This window comes from Pangasianodon hypophthalmus, chromosome 2 (assembly GCF_027358585.1).
Source record: "Pangasianodon hypophthalmus isolate fPanHyp1 chromosome 2, fPanHyp1.pri, whole genome shotgun sequence".
NCBI lineage: Eukaryota > Metazoa > Chordata > Actinopteri > Siluriformes > Pangasiidae > Pangasianodon > Pangasianodon hypophthalmus.
The window spans coordinates 22,563,793-22,585,947 of NC_069711.1; the positions used below are offsets into that span (position 1 = coordinate 22,563,793).

The window sequence follows — 22,155 nt, forward strand, 5'->3', positions numbered from 1 at the left end:
CATTCATCTTATTCATGAAAATCAAACATTAATATATGCACAATATATTAGACAAATATCAGATGTTTATTTGAATCTTGTATCATTCTCATTTGTATTATTATATTAGTCTAAGCTGTTTTTGTTGTCTCTTGCTTTTATGCTACATTGGATAAAATCGGAAAAAAATCATTTTGCTATGTCAGTCTGCATTTTCTATTCCCCAGGCTTAAAGTAAAATGCTAGTCTTTAAAGCCAGTGGTGAAGACAGAGGTGAACAGTCCTCTGTACACAACAAAAAAAATCTTAATGGGCTGTCCAGAATAGCCAAATGTATTAAATCCAATCAGGTTTTAAAATGTCTCGGGTGCATGCCAATATATCAGATTCTTATAATGAGGAGAAGGAGGTTAAAAAAAAAAGAAAAAATCCATTTGAACTTCCACAAGGACCATTTTCAACCCAGATTAAGTCATCTTTATTAAGTTATAACAACAAATAATCTATGTGGTTGAGGCAGAACATGTGCTAATCAGCATCCTGTCTACGAGGGAGAACCGTGAGAGTGAGACAGGTCTGTATTCAGTGCAGCATTAAGTGCTGCTCTTGGGTGCTTAATGAGAAGCCAAGCTGCTGTGATCCCTTCTCCATGTAAACTTCAATTAACATTGGGCATCTGGAGAGGAAATGGAAAGGAGGGGGGACATTGTGTCTTCGTGTGATTTATTACCCAACACCTCCGCAGTGACAGTGACAGATACAGTTAAAACAGAGAATGGCAGAAAACAGTGAGGCAATCTAGTGCTAAGCATATTGCTCTTTTTTCGGGTAGTGATCTAGTGTTATAATGGTATATATAACAATGGTATAGTTTCTAAACCAAAATGATCACCTATGCAGTGACATGAAGCACACAATTATTAAAATAAACACAGCAACTCTGTGTTACTATGCATCAAGGACACATTATAGATGGTCCCATTGAAAGATCACTGTAGTGACAAAAAATAATGATAGTAGTCTTAAAATGGCTTTCTCAAGAATCTTGTGCATGGATAAGTATTCTACTGTTCTATAGGGAGCTTGACGGAACCACTGTAATACTGGTGTGCTTTGCTAAAATTACCTACTTGGCAATTTATTGTTTTTTGTTGACTGTGGTGCGTTAAATAACAAACTCTCCATTCATTCAATGCCAGGAAAAAATGACTAAAACCCTCAAGCATTCATTGGCTTGTCTCTCAAATGTTCTATGTAGGACTTTCAAACAGAGCGTTTTTGATACCAGAGACACTTCCAAGTAACAGTAAGGTCCCTTAACTATACTGTATATACAGTATGTGTATACACACACACACACACACACACACACATATATATATATATATATATATATATATATATATATATATATATATATAAATTGATTGATTGATTGATTGATGTACACACCATATTCACTCATAGTGGATTAACTGAAATCTTTAATCCTTAAGGATTTTTTGGCTTGTTCCTCTCTAGGACCCCATCATGGTTTTCTGTTTGTCAAATGATTGGTTGTCTATAAGAAATCTTTTAATTAATGTGTCTAAGGAACACTCTCATTTTGATTCTCTTCTCCCTCTATCCCCCTCTTTCTGTATACACATCCTCTACTTTTTCTCTAATTTCTTATTCTCTCCTCATTTTTGGTCTCCTCTTCTCACTTTTTTTCCCCTTTCTCCTCTATAACTCATGTTTCCTTTTTACACAGATTTGGTACATGACTACATATATAATAAGAATGCAGTCTTATAATGTATAATGAGGCACAGGCTTTCTTCTGTTCATTTCAACTGATACCATGAAACCATACTAATTTGGCTAAACAAATAAATAAATTAATTAATTAATAATAATAATAATAATAATAATAATAATAATTTTAGTATTAAGCCAAATCATCAGTTGTAACTGCTAGTACTTATCACAGAAATTATACAATGACATTATATTTGACAGTCTGAAAGCAGCACAATACCTGCGGTCATCAGCTTATCTTCCAAAAGACCCCTGTCATTCCTTCCTTCCCTCCTGAATAGAAAAGAGCAAAAGTAAAAGAGAAATCATTGATTGTCAAGGCACTCTATTTATAGCATGCTAAAAGCTCCTCGACAGAGGAGCCCCACTGAATTCGAGATCAGAATCTTTCAAACAGTGACTTATGGGGAAAAAAAAGACCTGATGAGTTTCCTGCTTCGCCCTTGGCATTTAGACACGCCACATTACTCAAGATGTAGCACTTGCCCTTTCCACCTTCTCCCCCATGATGGTGATGAGCGTCCTCTTCCTCCTCCTCCTCCTCCTCCTCCTCTCTCGGCAGAAATATACTCATGTGAGGACGCTCTCTCTCTGTATGGGCTTGGATAAACCTCAAGGGATTACTTCTGCATTAACAATTTATTGTAACAATTGCCAGCTAAAGGCAGTGTTTTTATTTAGTATTTTCTGATAATCTTGGTCAGAATACAAAGTATACTTAAAACATAAGCAGATACAGTCATAGCATGCAAATCCATAATCATATCCACAAGCAGACAGATGAAGGTCATTAGGAGAAATAAGGTGATGAAACAACAGGAAACCAATTAGACAGATATGAAGACAATGATCAGGGGCCAAACTGGATGGAGCCAGATCAAGATTAAGTTAAACAGCAAGATTGTGTGAAATTTATATCAGCTTTTTTATGTTTTATGGTTGGTTATAATAGTGTGATGTTTCATGTGATTTCCATTTCAATCCAAGCCATTTAAAAGAAGGAAACATACACAGGAGTTTTGTCATTTTCCTGTGTAATTAGAAGACGGTTCCATTTTTCACGTATAAAAATAGTTGTAACAATCGCATGGTCTTTTTGTGTTTGTGCCATTGGCATGGTAGTTAGACAGTAATGTAAAACTATTGCTAAACAAATAACATTACAGCTGTTCTGCTCCCACACCGCATATTCTGCTCGGCTTTGGCTTTGCTCTGCTCACAGTGACTCAAAGTCAGCTCACTCTTCAGAATGAGAGTGTATGTGTGTGTGTGTGTGTGAGAGAGAGAGAGAGAGATCATATAAATAAACATGGGACAACAGGACTCAGGTGTGCTACATTAGTAATACCCCTCAAACTCGTCCCCAAACACCTTTCTCACAGTGCAGACCAGAGGCAATTGCTTTAAAATTTCATTAAATTGTAGCAATGAAATTTCTATATTAAATGTGAAACATTGTGCAGTTTGTTCATTTAACACAAACTGTTTGCAATGGACAGCGCAGCTTGTGTGAAAATCTCTGTAGCCCCTGACACACCACCCATAGTATTTCAGTGAAGCTGGGCTTCTAGGGGCTTCTATGGCAGATTCAAGTACATGTTTTAATAGGAGCAAAGATTAAGGCGTATTAGCAACAGGCTTTTACTATGTCATTTTGGGCTCTGCCCAGACACATGGCTGTCACAGGGGGGGTACAGGAGTGTGTGGTCATCTGGGTTTTGCATAGCAAAAATATCTCAAAGTTTATTGGACAGTGCACTCTTCGCTTGTCCTGCCTGGACACACGGCTTGTCCATATGATAATTGAGAGATCTCTCAATTATCTGCCAAAACTTGCAAATAAATATGTAATAAACATGACTGACATCTCAAACTTAAACGTATCAACACCAGTCAGACAGAGTTCTCAGAGCTGCAGCAGTCAGTAACTGAATAACAGTTTTACACAACTAGTATAGCTTGTTATTTTATCATTGTAATTGGTAAAGATTGTAAATAAATTGTAAGTATTAAGTAATGTTTGATTAATTTGTTTATTTATACAGTCAGGTCCATAATTTTTGGCACAATTTTTGCAATTTTGCTTCTGTACACCACCACAATGGCTTTGAAATGAAGCAGTCAAGATGTGATTGAAGCGTAGACTTTCAGATTTAATTCAAGCAGTTTAACAAAAAATATTTCATTAACCATTTAGGAATTACAACCATTTTTTTACAGAATCCCTCCATTTTCACAGGCTCAAAAGTAATTGGACAAACTAACAATCATAAATATTAGGATTAATTTTAATACTCGGATGCAAATCTTTTGCAGTTAATCACTGGCTGAAGTCTGGAGCCCATGGACATCACCAAATGCTGAGTTTCCTTCCTTGAGATGCTTTGCCAGGCCTTTACTGCAGCTGCCTTAGTTGCTTCTTGTTTGTGGGTCTTTCTGCCTTCAGTTTTGTCTTCAGTAAGTCAAAAGCATGTTCAACTGGTTTGAGTGAATGATTCAACCATTTAAGAACATTCCATTTTTTTGCCGTAAGAAGCTCTTGGGTTGCTTTTGAAGTACGTTTTGGGTCATTATCCATCTGTACTCTGAAGCACTGTCCTATCAGTTTTGCAGCATTTTACTGAATCTGAGCAGAATATGTAGCTCTATACACTTCAGAATTCATCCTGCTACCTCTATCAGCAGTCACATCAATAAACACCAGTGACTCAGTTCCATGGCAGCCATACATGCTCATGCCATAACACTGCCATAACAATACCATCTTTGACAGATGATGTAGTATGCTTGGGATCATGAATCCTTCCTTTCCTTCTCCATACTCTTCTATTTCCATCATTCTGGTTCAAGTTAATCTTACATCAGAACTGGTCAGGCTGTTTTAGAGGGTAGAGGGTAATCTAGGCTTTCTGTTCTTGAGTGTTACCAGTGGTTTGCATCTTGAGGTAAACCATCTGTATTTACATTCATGAAGGCGTTTCTTGATTGTAGACTTTGACACCTACCTCCTTGAGAGTATTCTTGACTTGGCTAGATGTTGTGAAGTGGTTTTTCTCCAACAAGGAAAGAATTCTGCAATCATCCACTTTACTTGTCTTCCATGGTCTTCCAGGCCTTTTGGTGTTGCTGAGCTCACCAGTACATTCCTTCTTTTATGAATGTACCAAATTGTTGATTTGGCCACTCTTAAAGTTTCTGCTGTCTCTCTGATAGGCCTGTTTTTTTTTTTTTTAGCCTAATGATGGCCTCCATTACTTGCATCGACACCTCTTTGGACCGAATATTGAAAGTTAACATGAACAGCTACCAAATGCAAATTCAATGCTTGGAATCAACTCCAGACCTTTTATCTTCTTAATTTGTCATGAAATAAGGAGGAAACAGGCCAGAAACTGCTTATCAGTCAATTGTCCAATTACTTTTGAGCAGGGACTATGTAAATTATGGAAATTGTGTCATTGTCCAAATACTTATGGACCTGACTGTAGGTCTAGATAGCTAGATTACTAACTTCTTCAGTGAAACTGAGCAAAGCTTATGTTAGGGAGCAAAACTGGCCATGCTCTCTGAGCTCTCTGAAGTACTCTCTCTCCTGTCAATCTCAGAGAAACTAGCCAAACATGGACATCTGTAAGATGGGATATAATAATTGTGGTCCACTGATGAAGAGTCAGCTAGACATTTCAAGTCCAACAATGCAAATGCGGACATTTCTGGATGGAAAAAGAATCATAATGAATAACTTTGTAATGGGATCAAATAACTATATTCTTTAACTGTAACAAATGTCAGATGTATTAAATAAAAGTGCTAAATCATTCATTAGCTATGTTTTTTTTTTTTTATGTACCTGAGTATTTAGCCCCTCCTCTGTGTTATTTCACTTGTAGACTGTAAATCCATGATGTGGAATAACATGACAAAATCATTTATCATTGCTGTGTAATCTTCCTGAGTCTTTTGGAACAGAAGAGAGTTAGGGAAGATAATATCTAGAGATTCTCATACACCACACATATCCTCATCTGTCAAATTGACAGCAAGGGAAGCTGAAGAGGAAGTCCCGTTTTAGTTATTTAAACACCTCACTACACATGTCATTGCTCACTTCTCAAGCAAATTATGGAAAATCTGCTAAAATCTAAGCTCTTTATTTCTTTCAAAAGTATACTATATTCAGATTTCCTGCACATTCTCACTGTCCTAGACTCACTTTAATGCATAAGAGCATAAGAGACTAAAAGTGGGGCTATTTTAAACAACAATATTCTGTAGATGGACAGTAACGTTTCATAGAACACACACACACAGCAAAGCTACAATTATATTATGACAGAGATGAGCCCTGGGATAGTAGAGAAGATAAATGTGGCAATAAGAATGTGATTCTTCAGGCAGGAAGACGAGCCTGAAACCAATGATGGAAGATTTTAGACATTTGAAACAGATATAGCCCCATTTCCTATTCAATAAACCTTGAACTGAATGCGCAAAGATGTTAGATAACCAAGAGCACATAATGTCAATAAGGATGATTTAAAAGGTGAGGAAAAGGAAAATATATATAAAAATATGAGTTGTCATATAGCCATAGAAAGATGAAATCACATTAACACCTAACCCTCAGGCTGTGCGGCATACAAAGCACCAAAATAGAAAGTAACTACTAAATAGAAATAGTAAGGCACTTACTAGCGCATTCATTTATTTTGATGATTTATTTCGAGCATGTGTATTAATTATGTGGTGATTTATTTGCCATTATATCTTACTGATCACTTCTTCCATTTCATATTTTCTTTTCCATGAACTGCTGGCCATCAGGTAAAAATGATAGATTAGCTTTTGGTATTGTGTAATGAAATGCACACATAATTTGAGTGACAGCGCTGTTAAATTCTCGATTCTGATTGGCCAGGTGGTGTTGATTCATTTTCTATAAGAGCAATTCAATAGTGACAAAAGTGCCGACTGTAATTTACAGTTTATATTAATGCACTCATTCTAATATGTTATCTTTTCTATAGTAGTAATTACATAAACAGGTTTATGTAATTTTTGATATGGTGAAGGTTTCTGTGAGATAGTTATTTAGCATGTTTATTTAGAGAGAGGTAATGTTGTAACTTAAAGCTTTCCACCACAGGCAAGTGTTCAGAACATAGGACTTTCCACTTTTTCAGTAACATGACAAGCTGTGTTTTTTTTTTACTTCAAGTGGGAAAGAAAAAGAGAGGCTGGTGACTGTTTAGCTGCTGTAACATAAGTGATAACAGGAACTAACTTGTTTCACAGACGTTCCACAACATTATATGTACCACTATTGATATTCTGCCAGTATGAATAGACATAAAATGGAACTATAAATGGAGAAAAAAAGTGTGGCATGTTGCTCTTTACTTAATACAAAATTGCATTTGTTGGCAAAATGCTGTTAAATAAGAGGAATACAACACTTTGGCACATGCTGTTATTGAAAAAATAACACATCACCCCATCGCTGATTATTTTTCTATGACAGCACATCATGTTTTATTCCTTACTTATACACTGCATTACATGTTCAATAACTCTTAATAATTCCCGAATATTAATAATGTAACCCTTTTATTACTGTCAGTAGTTAAGCTATGCATTAAAGTCTACATTATAATTATAAAGTTAGTCTTGACACTAAGATTCTAATTCTAGTTTGAGCTTCCAGTCCTCATCGACTTTTATTGCTAAGTCTCTTTTCCTGCCTGATTAATGGATCTCTGTGGGCTGCTCAGTTCAGTTCAACAGTGTGCTCAAGTGTTACACAATCTCAACCTTTCAAAGGCATTATTTTCAGAGATCTTGAATTATATAAAGAATACTATTCCTTTTTATACCCTTGCATGTTGCATTCATAAAACTTCCAGGTTTGGAGTAGAATTGTTTCATTCAGAAACCACTAAGTGCACAAAGTTACAGACGTAGCATCTATTATAATATGCTTTGCAGAGAGCCTCAAAATAAGGCATACAATTTGGATTTGAATTTAAAAAGCATACCTAATAACCCTGGGCTTATCCCAGCTCCGACAGCAGAGACCAAGAGACAACGGAATGGCCTCACCATGAAAAATAAATCTGCAGCTTTTTTCACTAGCGCTTTGATAGTGGCTGTGCTAACGAAGCGATGTCAAGTCTTCAAAGTCTCTCAGTCCTATGGGGGCCACACCACGCTCACTGAGTGTGGGTCGTGCCACAGAACTGATTGAGATTTGCAGACACGCACTCCTTTCTGCAGGATTTCCCAGCATTCCACACTGCTTTCTTCAGTCTTGTTGACACTCTTATGCATGTCTCTGTTACTTGTATTGATTTCTCAGAGAACTGAGGATTGCACATCACTGAACATTATTGAATTATTGAGCTCAGGTGTTGTGGTAGATTTACTGTAATCCGGTATGAATGAAATTAATAAGGAGAATATGAATTATGGGAGGGTGTGGAAATGTATTGATACATGCCCAAATGTTGGATTAAAAAGAAAAGTAGGTAGGGTTTTTTTTTTTTTTTTTAGAAAACATATCTAACCTAGTTAATGATGACTTTAGATGCACTGGCACTGGTCCCTCGTACCTGTATAAGTTTATCCAATTTTTGAAAACTGGTGGTGGTGGTTCTGGGGTGATGCATATTTTATATGTAAAGGATAGCAACAACATTGCTTTGTGAAAATCTTTACTGTAAAAATCACTATATACACTGATCAGCCATAATATTGAAACCACTGAGAGGTGAAGTGAATAACATTATCTCATTACCGTGGCAGCTGTCAAGGGGTGGGATATATTAGGCAGCAAGTGAACAGTCAGTTCTCTGAGTTGATGTGTTGAAAGCAGGAAAAATGGGCAAGCATAAAGAACTTTGACTTTGATTTGGGCCAAATTGTGATGGCTAGATGACTGGGTCAGAGCATCTCCAAAAAGGCAGGTCTTGTGGGGTGTTCCTGGTATGCAGTGGTTAGTACCTACCAAAAGTGGTCCAAGGAAGGACAACCAGTGAACCAGCACCAGGGTCATGGGCGCCCAAGGCTCACTGATGCGCATGGCAAGTGAAGGCTATCTCGTCTGGTCCAATCCCACAAAGGAGCTACTTTAGCACAAATTGTTGAAAAAGTTCATGTTGGCTATGATAGAAAGATGTCAGAACACACAGTGCATCGCAGCTTGCTGTGTATGGGGCTGCGTAGCTACGGAGCAGTCAGAGTGCCCATGCTGGCCCCTGTCCACCACCGAAAGCGCCTACAATGGGCATGTGAGCATCAGAATGGAAGCAATGGAAGATGGTGGCCTGATTTGATGAATCACATTTTCTTTCACATCATTTGGAAGGCTGGGTGTGTGTGTGTCGGGGGAGGAGATGGCACCAGGATGCGCTATGCTAAGTAGGCAAGCTGGCAGAGGCAGTGTAATACACTGGGCAATGATCTGCTGGGAAACCTTTGGTCCTGACATTCATGTGGATGTTACTTTAACACGTACCACCTACCCATTGTTGCAGTCCAAGTGCATCCCTTCATGGCAACAGTATTCCCTAATGGCAGTGGCCTCTTTCAACAATTGTACAGGAATGGTTTGAGAAACATGACAAAGGTGTTGACTTGGCCTCCAAATTCTCCAGATCTCAATCCGATGGAGCATTTGTGGGATGTGCTGGACAAACAAGTCTGATCCATGGAGGCCCCACATCGCAACTTACAGGACTTAAAGGATCTGCTGCTAGCATCCTGGTTCTAGACACCACAGCACCTTAGGCCTTGTGGAGTCCATGCCTCGACGGGTCAGAGCTGTTTTGGTGGCACTTTGGGGATCTATACAATATTAGGCAGGTGGTTTTAATGTTATGGCTGATCGGTGTATAATTTTTTATTAAATTACACATATTGTTGCATGAGTTTGTGCATCAGTTGCAGACAGAAACATGTTAGAAATGAATAAAACATGACAAGCCATGTTGTTATAGGAAAATAATCAATGGCAGCATTGTGTGGTACGGCTCAAAGTGAAAGTGTTTTTCTCCTTTAATACCAGAGCAATATTCCAACAATTACAATGTTTTAATGTATTAATAAATGATAAATCATACTTTTTAACTGTTAATAGTTACATTTAATGTTGTGGAACGTCCATGAGGCAAGTTAGTTCTGTTATATGAACAGTCATTCCAATTCAGCTTCTCTTTATTTCTCTTTCTTGATGTTAATAACACAAAAAAACAGAACTTCTATCACTGAGAAACCAGAAAACAAAAGACCTCTGCACTTAGGACTTTCCCATGGTGGAAAACATGGTGCAAGACAAAATGCTCACCCTGGAGACTCCTTACATAAACATTAAATAAACATCTTCTTACAATAAACGTAACCATAACGATGATTACACTTTTTATTTATTTTTTTAGATTATGTGGCTTGTCCACTATACAAGCCCTTCATAAGCCATTGTACATTAGCTGTTACTATTCAAATAATAACATATTAGAATAAGTACATTTTTACTTATTTCAAGCTTTAAATAGTCTTGTTCTCTTGGCTGATATTTTTGCTAGAAAGAAGCAAAATTATTTGCCAATAGAATAAGAAAATGTAAAGCTCAGAATTATTTAAAAAAAAAAAAAGTCTAGAAATAGGTGACCAAATAATCTTATATTTGGTTTATTGCAATCTTATAATAGGAAATACTAGATAAATTTGACTATATTAAAGAAGATATTTCCATTTGCTAAGATGTTATTTTTTTGCAGTGCATACTGATTATAAATCCCGTTCTTACAATAGGGAGAACAATGTGAGAGTTAAAAGTTAAGAGTTAAAAAAAGAAGAAAAATTGTCTCTGAATTAAACACAAAAAAAACTTAAACAAGGGCTGTTCTTTAACTATAACTGGCCAGAAGGAATCCATCTAAACTCATAAGAAATATGCTATTACTATTGAAAGATGCAGAATAATGCAGAGAACAAAGTCTTAAGCTATATTTTGGTGGTTTAATAGGAGAAAAATAACAATGGTGTTTTATATTATATTTGTTGTTCTAAATAAGAATACCTTTGTTCAGCAGACTAACGGCACAGACGGTGCGGAGTAGAGAAACCGATGCACACCTTCACACTAGTCTGTTTGCATGATTTCGCCGATTCTGATGACTTATTGATGAATAACTGAACACACTCACAGTCATGTTGCTGTTGTATAACTAGCATCCTGAGCCATGTCTTTAAAAACTTGCTGTAGGAATATGTAGGAAGAATTTCATGAAAGGTGTCAAAAGGTCTCTTATTTGGATTGTGCAAAGTATGACTCATATTTTTATACCTTTGTGTTATTGAATGGAATACAGTTTAATCACACACTTTTATACCAAGTAGTTCATTCTGTATACAGCCGTCTTTTCATTAAAACTGATCAGTAATCAAATACTATCAGTCATATTAATGCTTTCCAAACTGTATTCTTTATTTAATGAGAATTTAATTTACACATTTTGTTACTAAACTCGCCTTTCCTTTTTAGTCCCAAGCTTTTTAACAGCTCTGTGGTTGAACACTTAACAGAGGCTTTTAAACTTCAGTTTGCGCTTCATGCAGAGTGCATTTAATATGCGATCTCAGGCTCAGTTTGGATGATGAGCTACATCCTTAGTAAAATGAAAGTTAATTTCAGACACACTGTGAGCACATTTTACTGACACATCAAGTATGTACATCCTGACCACAGTGTGTTAAAAGATGCCTTTAATGTAGGAAATATTTATTTGATAAATAATGGCACATAAAATAACTTCCCATAGTTATAATAGTTCTGGTCAAGATGCAGTATGTAGCTGAATAGATATACTATATTAAAGTTTCTAAAAGATCCCAGGCCATTATAGATGCAAGCTATGCATTAAACAATGCAGTGAGAAATGCATGACGCATATGATGTAGCATTTGCCAAATATTAGCGTAGGCTTTAACACACCAGAAAGTCTAGAATTAGCTCTTGTTTAAAGATTTTTGTTGGGAAGATTCATGTTTAAATTCTTTAATGAGTACTTTATATTTAACATTTGTTTCCATGACTGAGCCATCCCAAAGCCATCACAAGCTCACCATGCTGATGTCGCTCTCTGAGACCTGTGTCTTTTTTAAGAGAAGTGTAATGATTTATGGATTAAGTCTTTGGATTATCAAGTTTAAGACATTTAGTTTTATAAACACTAAAGAGCTGTGCTCATGGTTGATTTTATGCAGCTTCTTTTATCTGGTTTCAGAGTACCCACATTCCATCTATATTTCAACGCACATCCTGTCTGCCTTGTTTTAGCATGTGTTCTCTTATCTTCAAAAGTCTTACTGCCCTTTATTTCATGTTTCTGGCTGGGTTTTGTTTTGCAATCATATGGTATTCATGTGGTATACACTTTATTTAGAGCAATAGCTGTTACTGCAGCAGAAACAAAAAAATGGCTCAATACACTGTTATTTAAAAAGACTTTTCTAATGTGTGTGTGTGTGTGTCTGTGTGTGTGTGTGCGTGCATGTGTGTTTGTGCTTTTTAGGCTGCCGAACAGAGTGGGATGAGATCCGTTGCTGGTACAGAGCTGAAGTTGGCCAAGTGGTTAATGTCTCTTGCTCTGAAGTTTCCCAGCTCTTTGCCAACAACAATGGTAATCACTCAATTGCTCCTTTATCTCTGCTTATACTACAGTGCTGTTGTCCATTCTGATTGGTCAGGAAGTGCTGATGAATTTCCTATAACAGCCGCTCTGACAGTAGTGCCAGCTGCAAGGCTTACATTAACGCACTCATTCTAATATTAGTTATTGTTTCTACAGTAACAACTTACACAGCAACTTGCATACTGGACGCTTCACAAAGATTAAAACACGTGTAAACAGTTTAAAACATGTGTAATTGTTGATATAGTCAACACTCCAGAGTCTCCATTGTCTTTAGTTTTCTGACACAGGACTGTTTTCAGGACAGAGGGCTTTACAGCTTCCATAAAGCTGCACTTTTTCTGTCTTACATATTAAATTCAAGAGACAAAAAAGAGGCTGGTGAGGGATCAGGTGTTTATAGCTGTGATAACAGAAACTAACTTCTCTTGTGGACGTTCCACAACATTAAACATAACTATAAATGGATAAAATGTATGATATGTCATTCTTTAATAAATAGTGTTAGTGTTAATAATTTGCCATGGTATAAGAGAAACAAAACACTTCAAAATGAGCTGTTATGGGAAAAATAATCAACTTTGAGGCGGTAACAGTAACTCCACTTTGCGTTGAGCCACAGCACAGCACTCTATTGTTGATTAGTTTCCTATAACACCATGCTCTTTTGTGTTTTACTTATTTAATGTATTTTATAGCTTAGTATTGTTTATACAGATTACACACAGCATGATGCAATGCATATCTGCTGATTATACACTCTGGCCATTGGTGAACTTGCTTTATCTAGACTCTTGTGCGTTGCTCCGAGTGTATTTGTCAAACACTACAGCCACTTTAAACAGCTGTCAAATATCACTGCCATCTCAGAATAGACTTGGATAAAATGATGCTGTGCAGTTTGCTTTGTGTGCAGCTCATGTCCTTACAATCAGAGAGCTCAAGAAACCAGAGGACTTTTACAACCTTGCCCTATATACACAAATGGTGGATGGTCATAAACGTACCAAGCCCAGGACACAGCTCTCGAGTGTTCTGTAAACATTTAAACAGAGTTCAGCCAGATACACATCCTGGAAAGATAGAAACACTGCTAGTAATTACAGCTCTTCTTTAATATGCTCTATTATGCAAAGCAACCTATGAAAGACTGCAATGTGTATGTAGAAATATTCAGTAGTCTTAGACACCCTCATTTTTAATACTAATTTTTATCTTAGATGTTTATTTTATGACTTCTGCATTATTTACTGCGTCAGGAAAAAACACTTCAGATTTCCAAACATTTCTTTTCCACAAACAATTAAATGTCACAGAAAAATGTTTGTATGTCAGTAAAGAAGGCAACATATTACCTAATAGGAAATTTCCTTATAAAACTGCACAAAGTGTGTCTGAAACTACTGATGCATTTTTAAAAAGCAAAGGATTATGACACCAAATATCGACTTTCTTTAGTTTATTTCTGTTTACTGTTCGTTAGAGTTTTTTGTATAGAAAAGGTTTAATTTCATTATTTTTGAAGGCATCTTTGCATTACTTAATATTTCTTTACGTGTGCCTAAGACTTTTGCAAAGTACTATTTTTTTTCAGTGTGTGAGAATAAACAAAATGGTAGAATGCATAATAAATGCCTTCTAAAACATTAGAAAAGTTGGTATCAGAGAAGCATAGCATAAAAATACAGTATTTTGAAAGTATTTTGAGATTAAATGCAATATACTTAAAAAGTGATTGCCATGTAGCTAAAAAAATTAAATGCACAATAGATAGATAGATAGATAGATAAATAGATAGATAAGCAGTCATTATTTATGCTTGTCTCTAAAACCATAAAAAAAATTGTGAGAGCTGTCAAAAATTAGCATAAAAACTCAAAACAAGTCAAAAGTGCACGACAGCAAATCTTGCACTAAAAAAAGAAAAAGAAAAAGAAAAACGTATAACACCATGACTAGCGAGGGCTTCCATTTCCCTTGACAAAAAAACCAAACTGTATAAATGAGACAAATGTTGTAATATTGCTTTCTGCAGTGAAAACTGTTCAGTGCCAAGAAAATAATAAAATAATGAAAAATCAAAGGGGTCATGAAAGAAGGCAGAGCACTAGGAGCCAGAGGAGCTTAGTGTTGTTGCATTGCTCGTTAGCACTGTGAGTCACTGCTAGCAAACACTTCTTCATTCCCAAAGGACCTCACCTTAGACCTCTTACCACACAAGGCAAGCACATGCATTCAGCCAACTTTCCCCCTACGTTAGCTTCAGGGTGAGAGACCTGAGTGATTCATGCCATGCTATGCTAATTCTAGTAACAACAGGCAAGAACAAAAACTCCCATTGGCAAGCTAACACCAAACCACCCACTTAGCATGACTTATATTGGTATGTGGCTGAAAATGACAGAATGTTCCCATAGATATGAAATGCAGCATACACAGACAGATCTAATACACATTCAGAAAAACAATAGCATATAAGTATTGTGTAGGAGTACTACACAAGCACTATTGTACTGTTGTTTTACATGTTTTATACTATGGGTTCTCAACATTTTTTGTCCCCTGATAGCATTTTAAGGGCTCTGAAAAAAGATGCTTATTTTTACTTTAAATAGCTTCTCTGAGAGCTGGCAGTGTGTGGTGTAAATGGCCGCTTTGATTAACATGACATGGCACTACTGTGGACTGGTGTAAAATGACACACCAAATTGTTTGGCACTCCAAATAGAATGAATAATAATGAAAGTTTAATAATTGTAATAATCTGATTGTTTTAATTATTATTAAATGTTACACAAATCAAGGTTATATGCAAATACGTTATTAAATTAAAAAAACAGCTGGTTAAAAAAAAAAAAACCTCCTGTGACCAAATCCGCATTTCTGGTGACCCCACATGGGGTCACGAACCCAAGGTTGAGAACATGTGTCACTTTGAGAACAATGGCACTGGCATTAATTCATATTGATATTCTAGTGAGTGCATTTTAATGCACTGAATCAGTGTAATCATAGTGACACAATAATATATATATGTAAACATTATCTATGAACAAATCTAGGCTATTAATAAAGTGTGGAATACAGTGTACTGAGAACTACACTGATTCAGTTCTACACTGATTTGGCCAAAGTCTTTCAATTAACCACTTAAAATCCCATGAGCAAGGTCCAGACTTACATTCCTGATAACTAAACCATCCCTATTAGTTTCACTGCACTTACTGAATATTGCATGGTAGTTATTAAATAATATACCATGGCTTTAAAGGGTTAACATGAACCAGTTCACTTTTCAGAGTACTTACACAGAACTTTCTGCTTGCATGTACAGTTTATGATCTTCTTAAACCCGTATCTCTTCTCTTACTTTACTTTGCCTGTCAGACTACAGTATGTTCAGCACAGTACTGTTTTTTTTTTAAATTTGTTTACTGACAAATATTTCATTGCCATGGGCAAGTTGACAAGTGGACCGCACCAGGTTTATGTAAGGCTATAAGTGTGGTTGTGTGGGTCGCAGGTTGTCAGTGTTCAGCTTTGTCCTTCACTGCTGGATAAGACATGAAGACGTCAGACGTCCTACTGCTCCAACATGCTGTCCACCCACAGCGTCCAGTTTATTTCCTAATCAGATTGAGTGCAGCTGCTTCTCGATAATGTTCACTGCTTTTATTAGCAGTTTTTCCATTTCCTGCAGTTATCCCTTCTGTTATGTACAGCTTCCTGGAAAAACAATCATGTTCCAGGTCAAACTGACCAGAGTCATACACACCGAGTTGCCAGTTTATTAGTTAAACAGGTGTACATACTACATAAGTATATTATTGTTCCCAGGATAGGCTCCGGATCCACTACACCCATGACCAGGATAAAACAAGTACTGAAGATGAATGAGATATGTTTACACAGGTGTGAATATATTATATAATATTTTATATATAATAAGTTAATATAAAATTTATATAGTAATTCATATCTAACAAAATAAAAGTTGGTCAGTTGACAATTCTTCTTAACTTTTTAAAATGACTTTACCATTTTATATTTGACTTTTTTATTTGTGTGCCCTCTCCTCCATGGCTAAACCTGTATGATAATCAATAGCTATAAAAATATGTCAAAGGGTCCTTCATGAAAAAAATATGAACAGATGCGAGCTGCTGTGTGGGTTGTATTATCCAGCATAATAGGCTAAACAGATAATCAACTGTCATCATCATTGATTGAAGGATTAAGTTACAGGCTATTCTGCGATACTGAGACAGTGTAAAAATCTACACTTTTTTTCTTTTTCCTCTCTCAATGGGAAGTGCAGCACAAAACGTAATTTGGTGTGGTAGAAAAATGTGCTCATAATGAGTCTGAAATTAGCGTTCAATTTACTAAACATATAGCTGTTCATGCATGCTATGCCTGGAACCACATATTGACGCACTCTGAAACAAGTGCAAGCTAAATTTTATTTTATTCTGTCTACCAATCAGGTAACTAATAATCTGGCAAGTCAGTCATGTTGGCAGAAGTTGACTGGGTTCAGCGTCACCGCCACCAGCAGCTTCTTCGATTTTGTTGGGGCAGGAAGACATTAATGAAAATATAGCCTTAAACAAAACTAAGCCAAAAGGCTAATCACACCTGACTTAGTCTACTATTTAGTGAACTTTTAGAGTAACCCCATAAAAAGCAGCTGAGCGTTGACAACATACAGTCATTCAGTGTACAGTCTTTCAGCTAGTTTTGGGTGGTTTGTTTAACTGTGTTACAGGTAATAGCATTAACAAGCATTAACAGGTTTCAGCAAAATTTCCAGCCCAAATACATCTCAAAAACCAAACAAAACATCTAGCCCAAAAAAATTGGCCATTGATTTCCAATTATACAACAGAGTGCTTATATTTAGTATATTTATATTTCACACTGGGATGTTTCATTGTTTGTATCCCTCCCCTCATCTGTGTTAGCCATGTAAAATTTCAGTTAGCCATGTAAAATTTCAAAGTCCCACTGAAACTGTAACTATAGTAGAGTTAGTGACATCAGTGGACATGGCAAATGATACGTTTTTCATGAATATAACTTTTGATTTAAAATATGAAAGCTCGACAGATGAAGATGAAGGGAAGAAGGGGAGCCAATTTCATTGGATGCACATTTAACAGGAATGTACTAATTGTTGTGAGCCAGCTAGCTGACGGGTTATCAGTGAGTATGGCTACTTCAAGATCTGTTTTTGTTATTCAGCCATGTTGTGTCCAAAATGTCAGTTACTTCATATTAATTTCATGTTTATAAAACTGTTGTATAAAAGCAATATCGCACTTGCAATTGTGATGTTATACTGAATATCAGCACAGCTGTGATTACCTGTGGCCAAATCACAGCCATGCCGATATTCAGTATAACTGCACTCTTGCTTGTGAGATATTGCTTAATTCTTTGCTATAAAACAAGATCTTGGCAGCCTCAATCTTTTTTACACTAGCCCAATCTGGCAACCCTGTCAGTAACTGCCTGTCCACTGTTTGTGCAAGCATGGGGCAGCGTGATTCCATCCCCAGTGGATCTCTGTTAGTGCTTGTTGCGTTTCCCATTTTTGACCACTAGGTGTAATAATAACCCTATGAAAGCGAAGTGGGGCAGTGAGTGCGCTGCTCCACGAATATAGACAGGTGAGCAAATCAATGAAACATCAGCTTTAAATCTGTCAAATAGCAACAGTTTTTAATTGTTGGTCACTCAATATACATATATATATATATATATATATATATATATATATATATATATATATATATAATCAGTATTTCAGTTAAATTTATAGTGCATGGAGTTGTGAATGAGGACTTAATAAAGATTAATATTTGTCGATTGGCTGATATAAATGGTGGGGCTCTGCCATAATATTCTATTTCCTGGAATAGAATGTACCTTTCGCTACAAAATATTATTAATTAATAATTATTTAATAACATAATAATTATTACAGTGTTTCAGCAAAGCTAGAGATCTTTTTATGTTAGACGTTTCATTGTTTGGAAGTGAATCTTAAACTTACTGATACATATTCAGAGCTGTCAGAACTTGCGTCATCTGAGACAAAAGTCAGGACTACATGACTTCTCTTTCTGCCTCTCCATCATTCTGTCACTCGACTTTTCTCTTTTTTTTCTGACCCTCTTTGTATGTGTTTGCTCTGTCACGGATGAATAAAACATTACAGTAGTATCGCTCCCCCTCTCTCTCTCTCTCTCTCTCTCTCTCTCTTCTTTGCTCCATCTCTGTCCACTTCACTTTTCTGAGCCACCTTTTTGATTTTCAGGTTCATATTATTCAAACTATAATGGTATTTCCTGCCATAATTCCATTAATCCTTTTTTCAGCTCTCACCATTACTCAATTTCTCCCCAGAATGAAGGAGAAAACACTTGTACTAGTGTGAGCTGTGCACAGAGGCCTTTAATCCAGAGGATAATGCCAGAAACAGTGCTTACAGCTCAGCATGCCAGCCAGTGAACTCATCTGTGGTCTGATCTACACAACGGAAAACAAGCGTAACAACGGAAACCATAATCATATCAAAAGAAATGCTAATCTTATTCACAGCAGTGTGCTCCAGAGAGAAGTCACCATTGTCGTTACGGAGCAAGTGTCCGCACTTAAAGTGTCTTCTTAGGGATGGAGATTTAGTTTGCACTGTGCATTCTGTGGTTTTAAACAAATGAAGGACTGAGCAAGCCAAATCATGCAAATAATCATTGTGATTATACATACTAATTATTCCACTTATGATTTGAATATTTTGTTTTAAAGGTACAAATTATGCTTTATGTACTTTTTTTCTGTTTCAGGTTACATATACCGGAACTGCACAAAGAACGGCTGGAGTGACCTTTACCCATCATATGAGAATGCGTGTATATTACCAACGGTGGAAGGAACTGAGGTAAAAACTCTGTCTCAGATAATGCACATATTTTTGTGATTATGGTACAAATACAAAAATAAGGCACATCACAGAATACCATAAGAAGTAACATAGCAAAGAGTTTTGCACCCAATTATGTAAGGAAACACAACAGGATGCTATAAGAAAGTAATCAGTGATGGAGTGGTGAGATGCTGTTACCACCCCAAAGCTGATTTGGTGGCTTGAGATCTGGTTAATCTTTGACTCTGACGCTTCGACGCTTCGCTCTTCCTCTGTCTACTGATGAAAACATGCACATAAGTAGTCTGCCATTAAAAAAACGCACAGATATTACCTGCTTCAGTTCTTCAGTCTGCAGCTCAACCACACCCTTGCTACCATAGAGCTGCTACGATGATCAATCCAGCTCATTTTATTCCTTTTAAGAACTGAATGTGCAGCTCAGTGGAGTGACATTTTTAAGGTGACATACAATTACATTTCACTTATAGATTTTGCTTAGATTTGGAGATTATAGATAAAGTCTTTGGGGTTCAGGACATAGCACGTATATGTTATCATTTGATGACAATGAATATCGCAAGTATTGTATTAAATTAGTCTTGGCTGTTAGCAAATGTATTTTGGTGTATTTTTTATTTAACTTTGGACTTGCAATCAAGTGTAACAGCAATACCAATGGTCATATGAAAATTACACAGAATGGTGTAGAAGCAAGCTGGAGCCTTCAGACTGTAGATTCATGCAGCCTATCGGTGACAGTCGTGTCAGGTGTTTACACGGAGTGAAACACTCCCTAGATTTGATTCCCATTTGGGCTGATATTTTCAGTCCAGTTTGCTGAAACATCCATAACATATCATCAGCAGTGATTGGGAAGGCGCATGTGAAATATTGCAGGTGTAGTGAACCTGAATAAGGTGGATTATTAGCTTTATTATTTACTCTATCATAGATTAAGCACATATTGACCAATCACAAATTACACATCATTTGGGGTTATTTACTGATATTAGATTTTAGCCCTCCTATTTAATATCAGGACCAGAGGTCCTGACCAGACCATTGGTTTGTATGTTGGGAAGCTTAGAACCTGTTATTGGGTCAGAAACAATTTGGCAACCCTGATTCCTACCCTGATTAGCACCGCCTCTGCAAGCATGCGCATGCTTTACACCAATCCTAGATTTATTGGTTTGAAATGTAGTTTTTATTCATCCTTGTGACATGGTGTGTAAATCTTAACTATATCGAGCATTAAATGTAATGATCAACAGTAGTGTTGCTGCATAACTACATGAATCCGAGGTGGATGGACAAGAAGGAAGGCGGTTTTATAAGCAGCTAATTTGTGTAGTTTTTTTTTTAATGGTGTACAGAATCCCCATGCATCCCCCTTCAAACCAAACCTAGTAGAGAATTCAGTGAAATAGATGACTAGACACCTCCTGAGACATTTATTGTGAGTGTAAGACAGAAAGTGTGAGTGTATCTGGACTACAAAGTTGTTGCATTTAATTTAAATCTAGCACAGAAAGAAAGAAATGGAAACAAACCATCAGAGCGAGATTAATGACATAGATAAAGTTATGCTTCCTGAGCTTTTGCCCCAGCAATCTTTTTCCTTTGCACAATTTCAGCCTTTTTCCTCTCTCAAGCACTCTATCAATATGCCTGAATATGCAATCAGATGCTAATGAGAGTTTAGAAACACTGTCTTGCATTAAGATCATATGATAAGCACACACACACACACACACACACACACACACAGAAACACTTATCAAGGCCTTTATGCATGAATGAATACACAGACACACAAAATGACAAGATCAGGACTAACAGCGGAACGTGGTCTTAATGCAAACAAACTAATTACCACAGACTAGAACACAATAAGACTTTCCTAGGAAGGTAGATTTAATTTTCACTGGTTAGGGTTTTTTCCTTTTAGTGGCTTGGATTTATCAATTCAATTTTTACAATATTTATTAAGCAAAATGGTGTACAAAAAAGAAAAAAGTACTAATTACTTTACCTATGAAAAAATATATTCTATTTTGAATGTGAAGGAAACTCTGCTGTACTTTATCACTCTTATTTCTCTTTTTCAGACCTCATATTTTTCTACATTCAGACAGGTGTACACCGTAGGCTACGCTACCTCTCTCATCTCCCTCATATCAGCCATCTTTGTCTTTACAGCATTCAGGTATTACAAGTATTCGTAAAATCTAGACATTTGTGTATTTATCTACACAAATTTAATCCAAAATATATATATTGTATAAAGTGACCAATTTTGTCAACACTTCCATTTAACACATAATCACATGTATTTATTGGTGGATGGTTTTACTGTATAACTAAAACCAGATTCATTCATTCATTCATTCATTTATCTGCAGTTGGAGCTTTATCCTGAACATGGTTGTCCATACATACATTCACTCCAGGGGCAATTTAGTGTACTCAATCCACCTACATTTCACTTATAGATTTTGCTTAGATTTGGAGATTATAGATAAAGTCTTTGGGGTTCAGGACATAGCATGTATATCTTCTCATTTGATGACAATGAATATTGCAAGTATTGTATTAAATTAGTCTTAAATTAGCAAATGTCTTCAATACCAAAAGTCATATGAAAATTACACAGAATGGTGTAGAAGCAAGACTGGGGCCTTCAGACTGTAGATTCATGCAGCCTATCGGTGACAGTCGTGTCAGGTGTTTACACGGAGTGAAACACTC

General features: G+C 36.4%; 1 protein-coding gene across 1 annotated transcript in view; it reads left to right on the forward strand.

The window, feature by feature from the left end:
• The window catches only part of ghrhrb (growth hormone releasing hormone receptor b), a 54,690-nt gene that overhangs the window by 18,820 nt on the left and 13,715 nt on the right, over nucleotides 1-22,155 (forward strand). Inside the window, exons 3-5 of the mRNA XM_026933453.3 lie at nucleotides 12,351-12,458; nucleotides 19,322-19,416; nucleotides 21,516-21,613. Coding sequence (XP_026789254.1) covers nucleotides 12,351-12,458; nucleotides 19,322-19,416; nucleotides 21,516-21,613 — 301 coding nt within the window. The remainder of the gene's footprint in view (nucleotides 1-12,350; nucleotides 12,459-19,321; nucleotides 19,417-21,515; nucleotides 21,614-22,155) is intronic.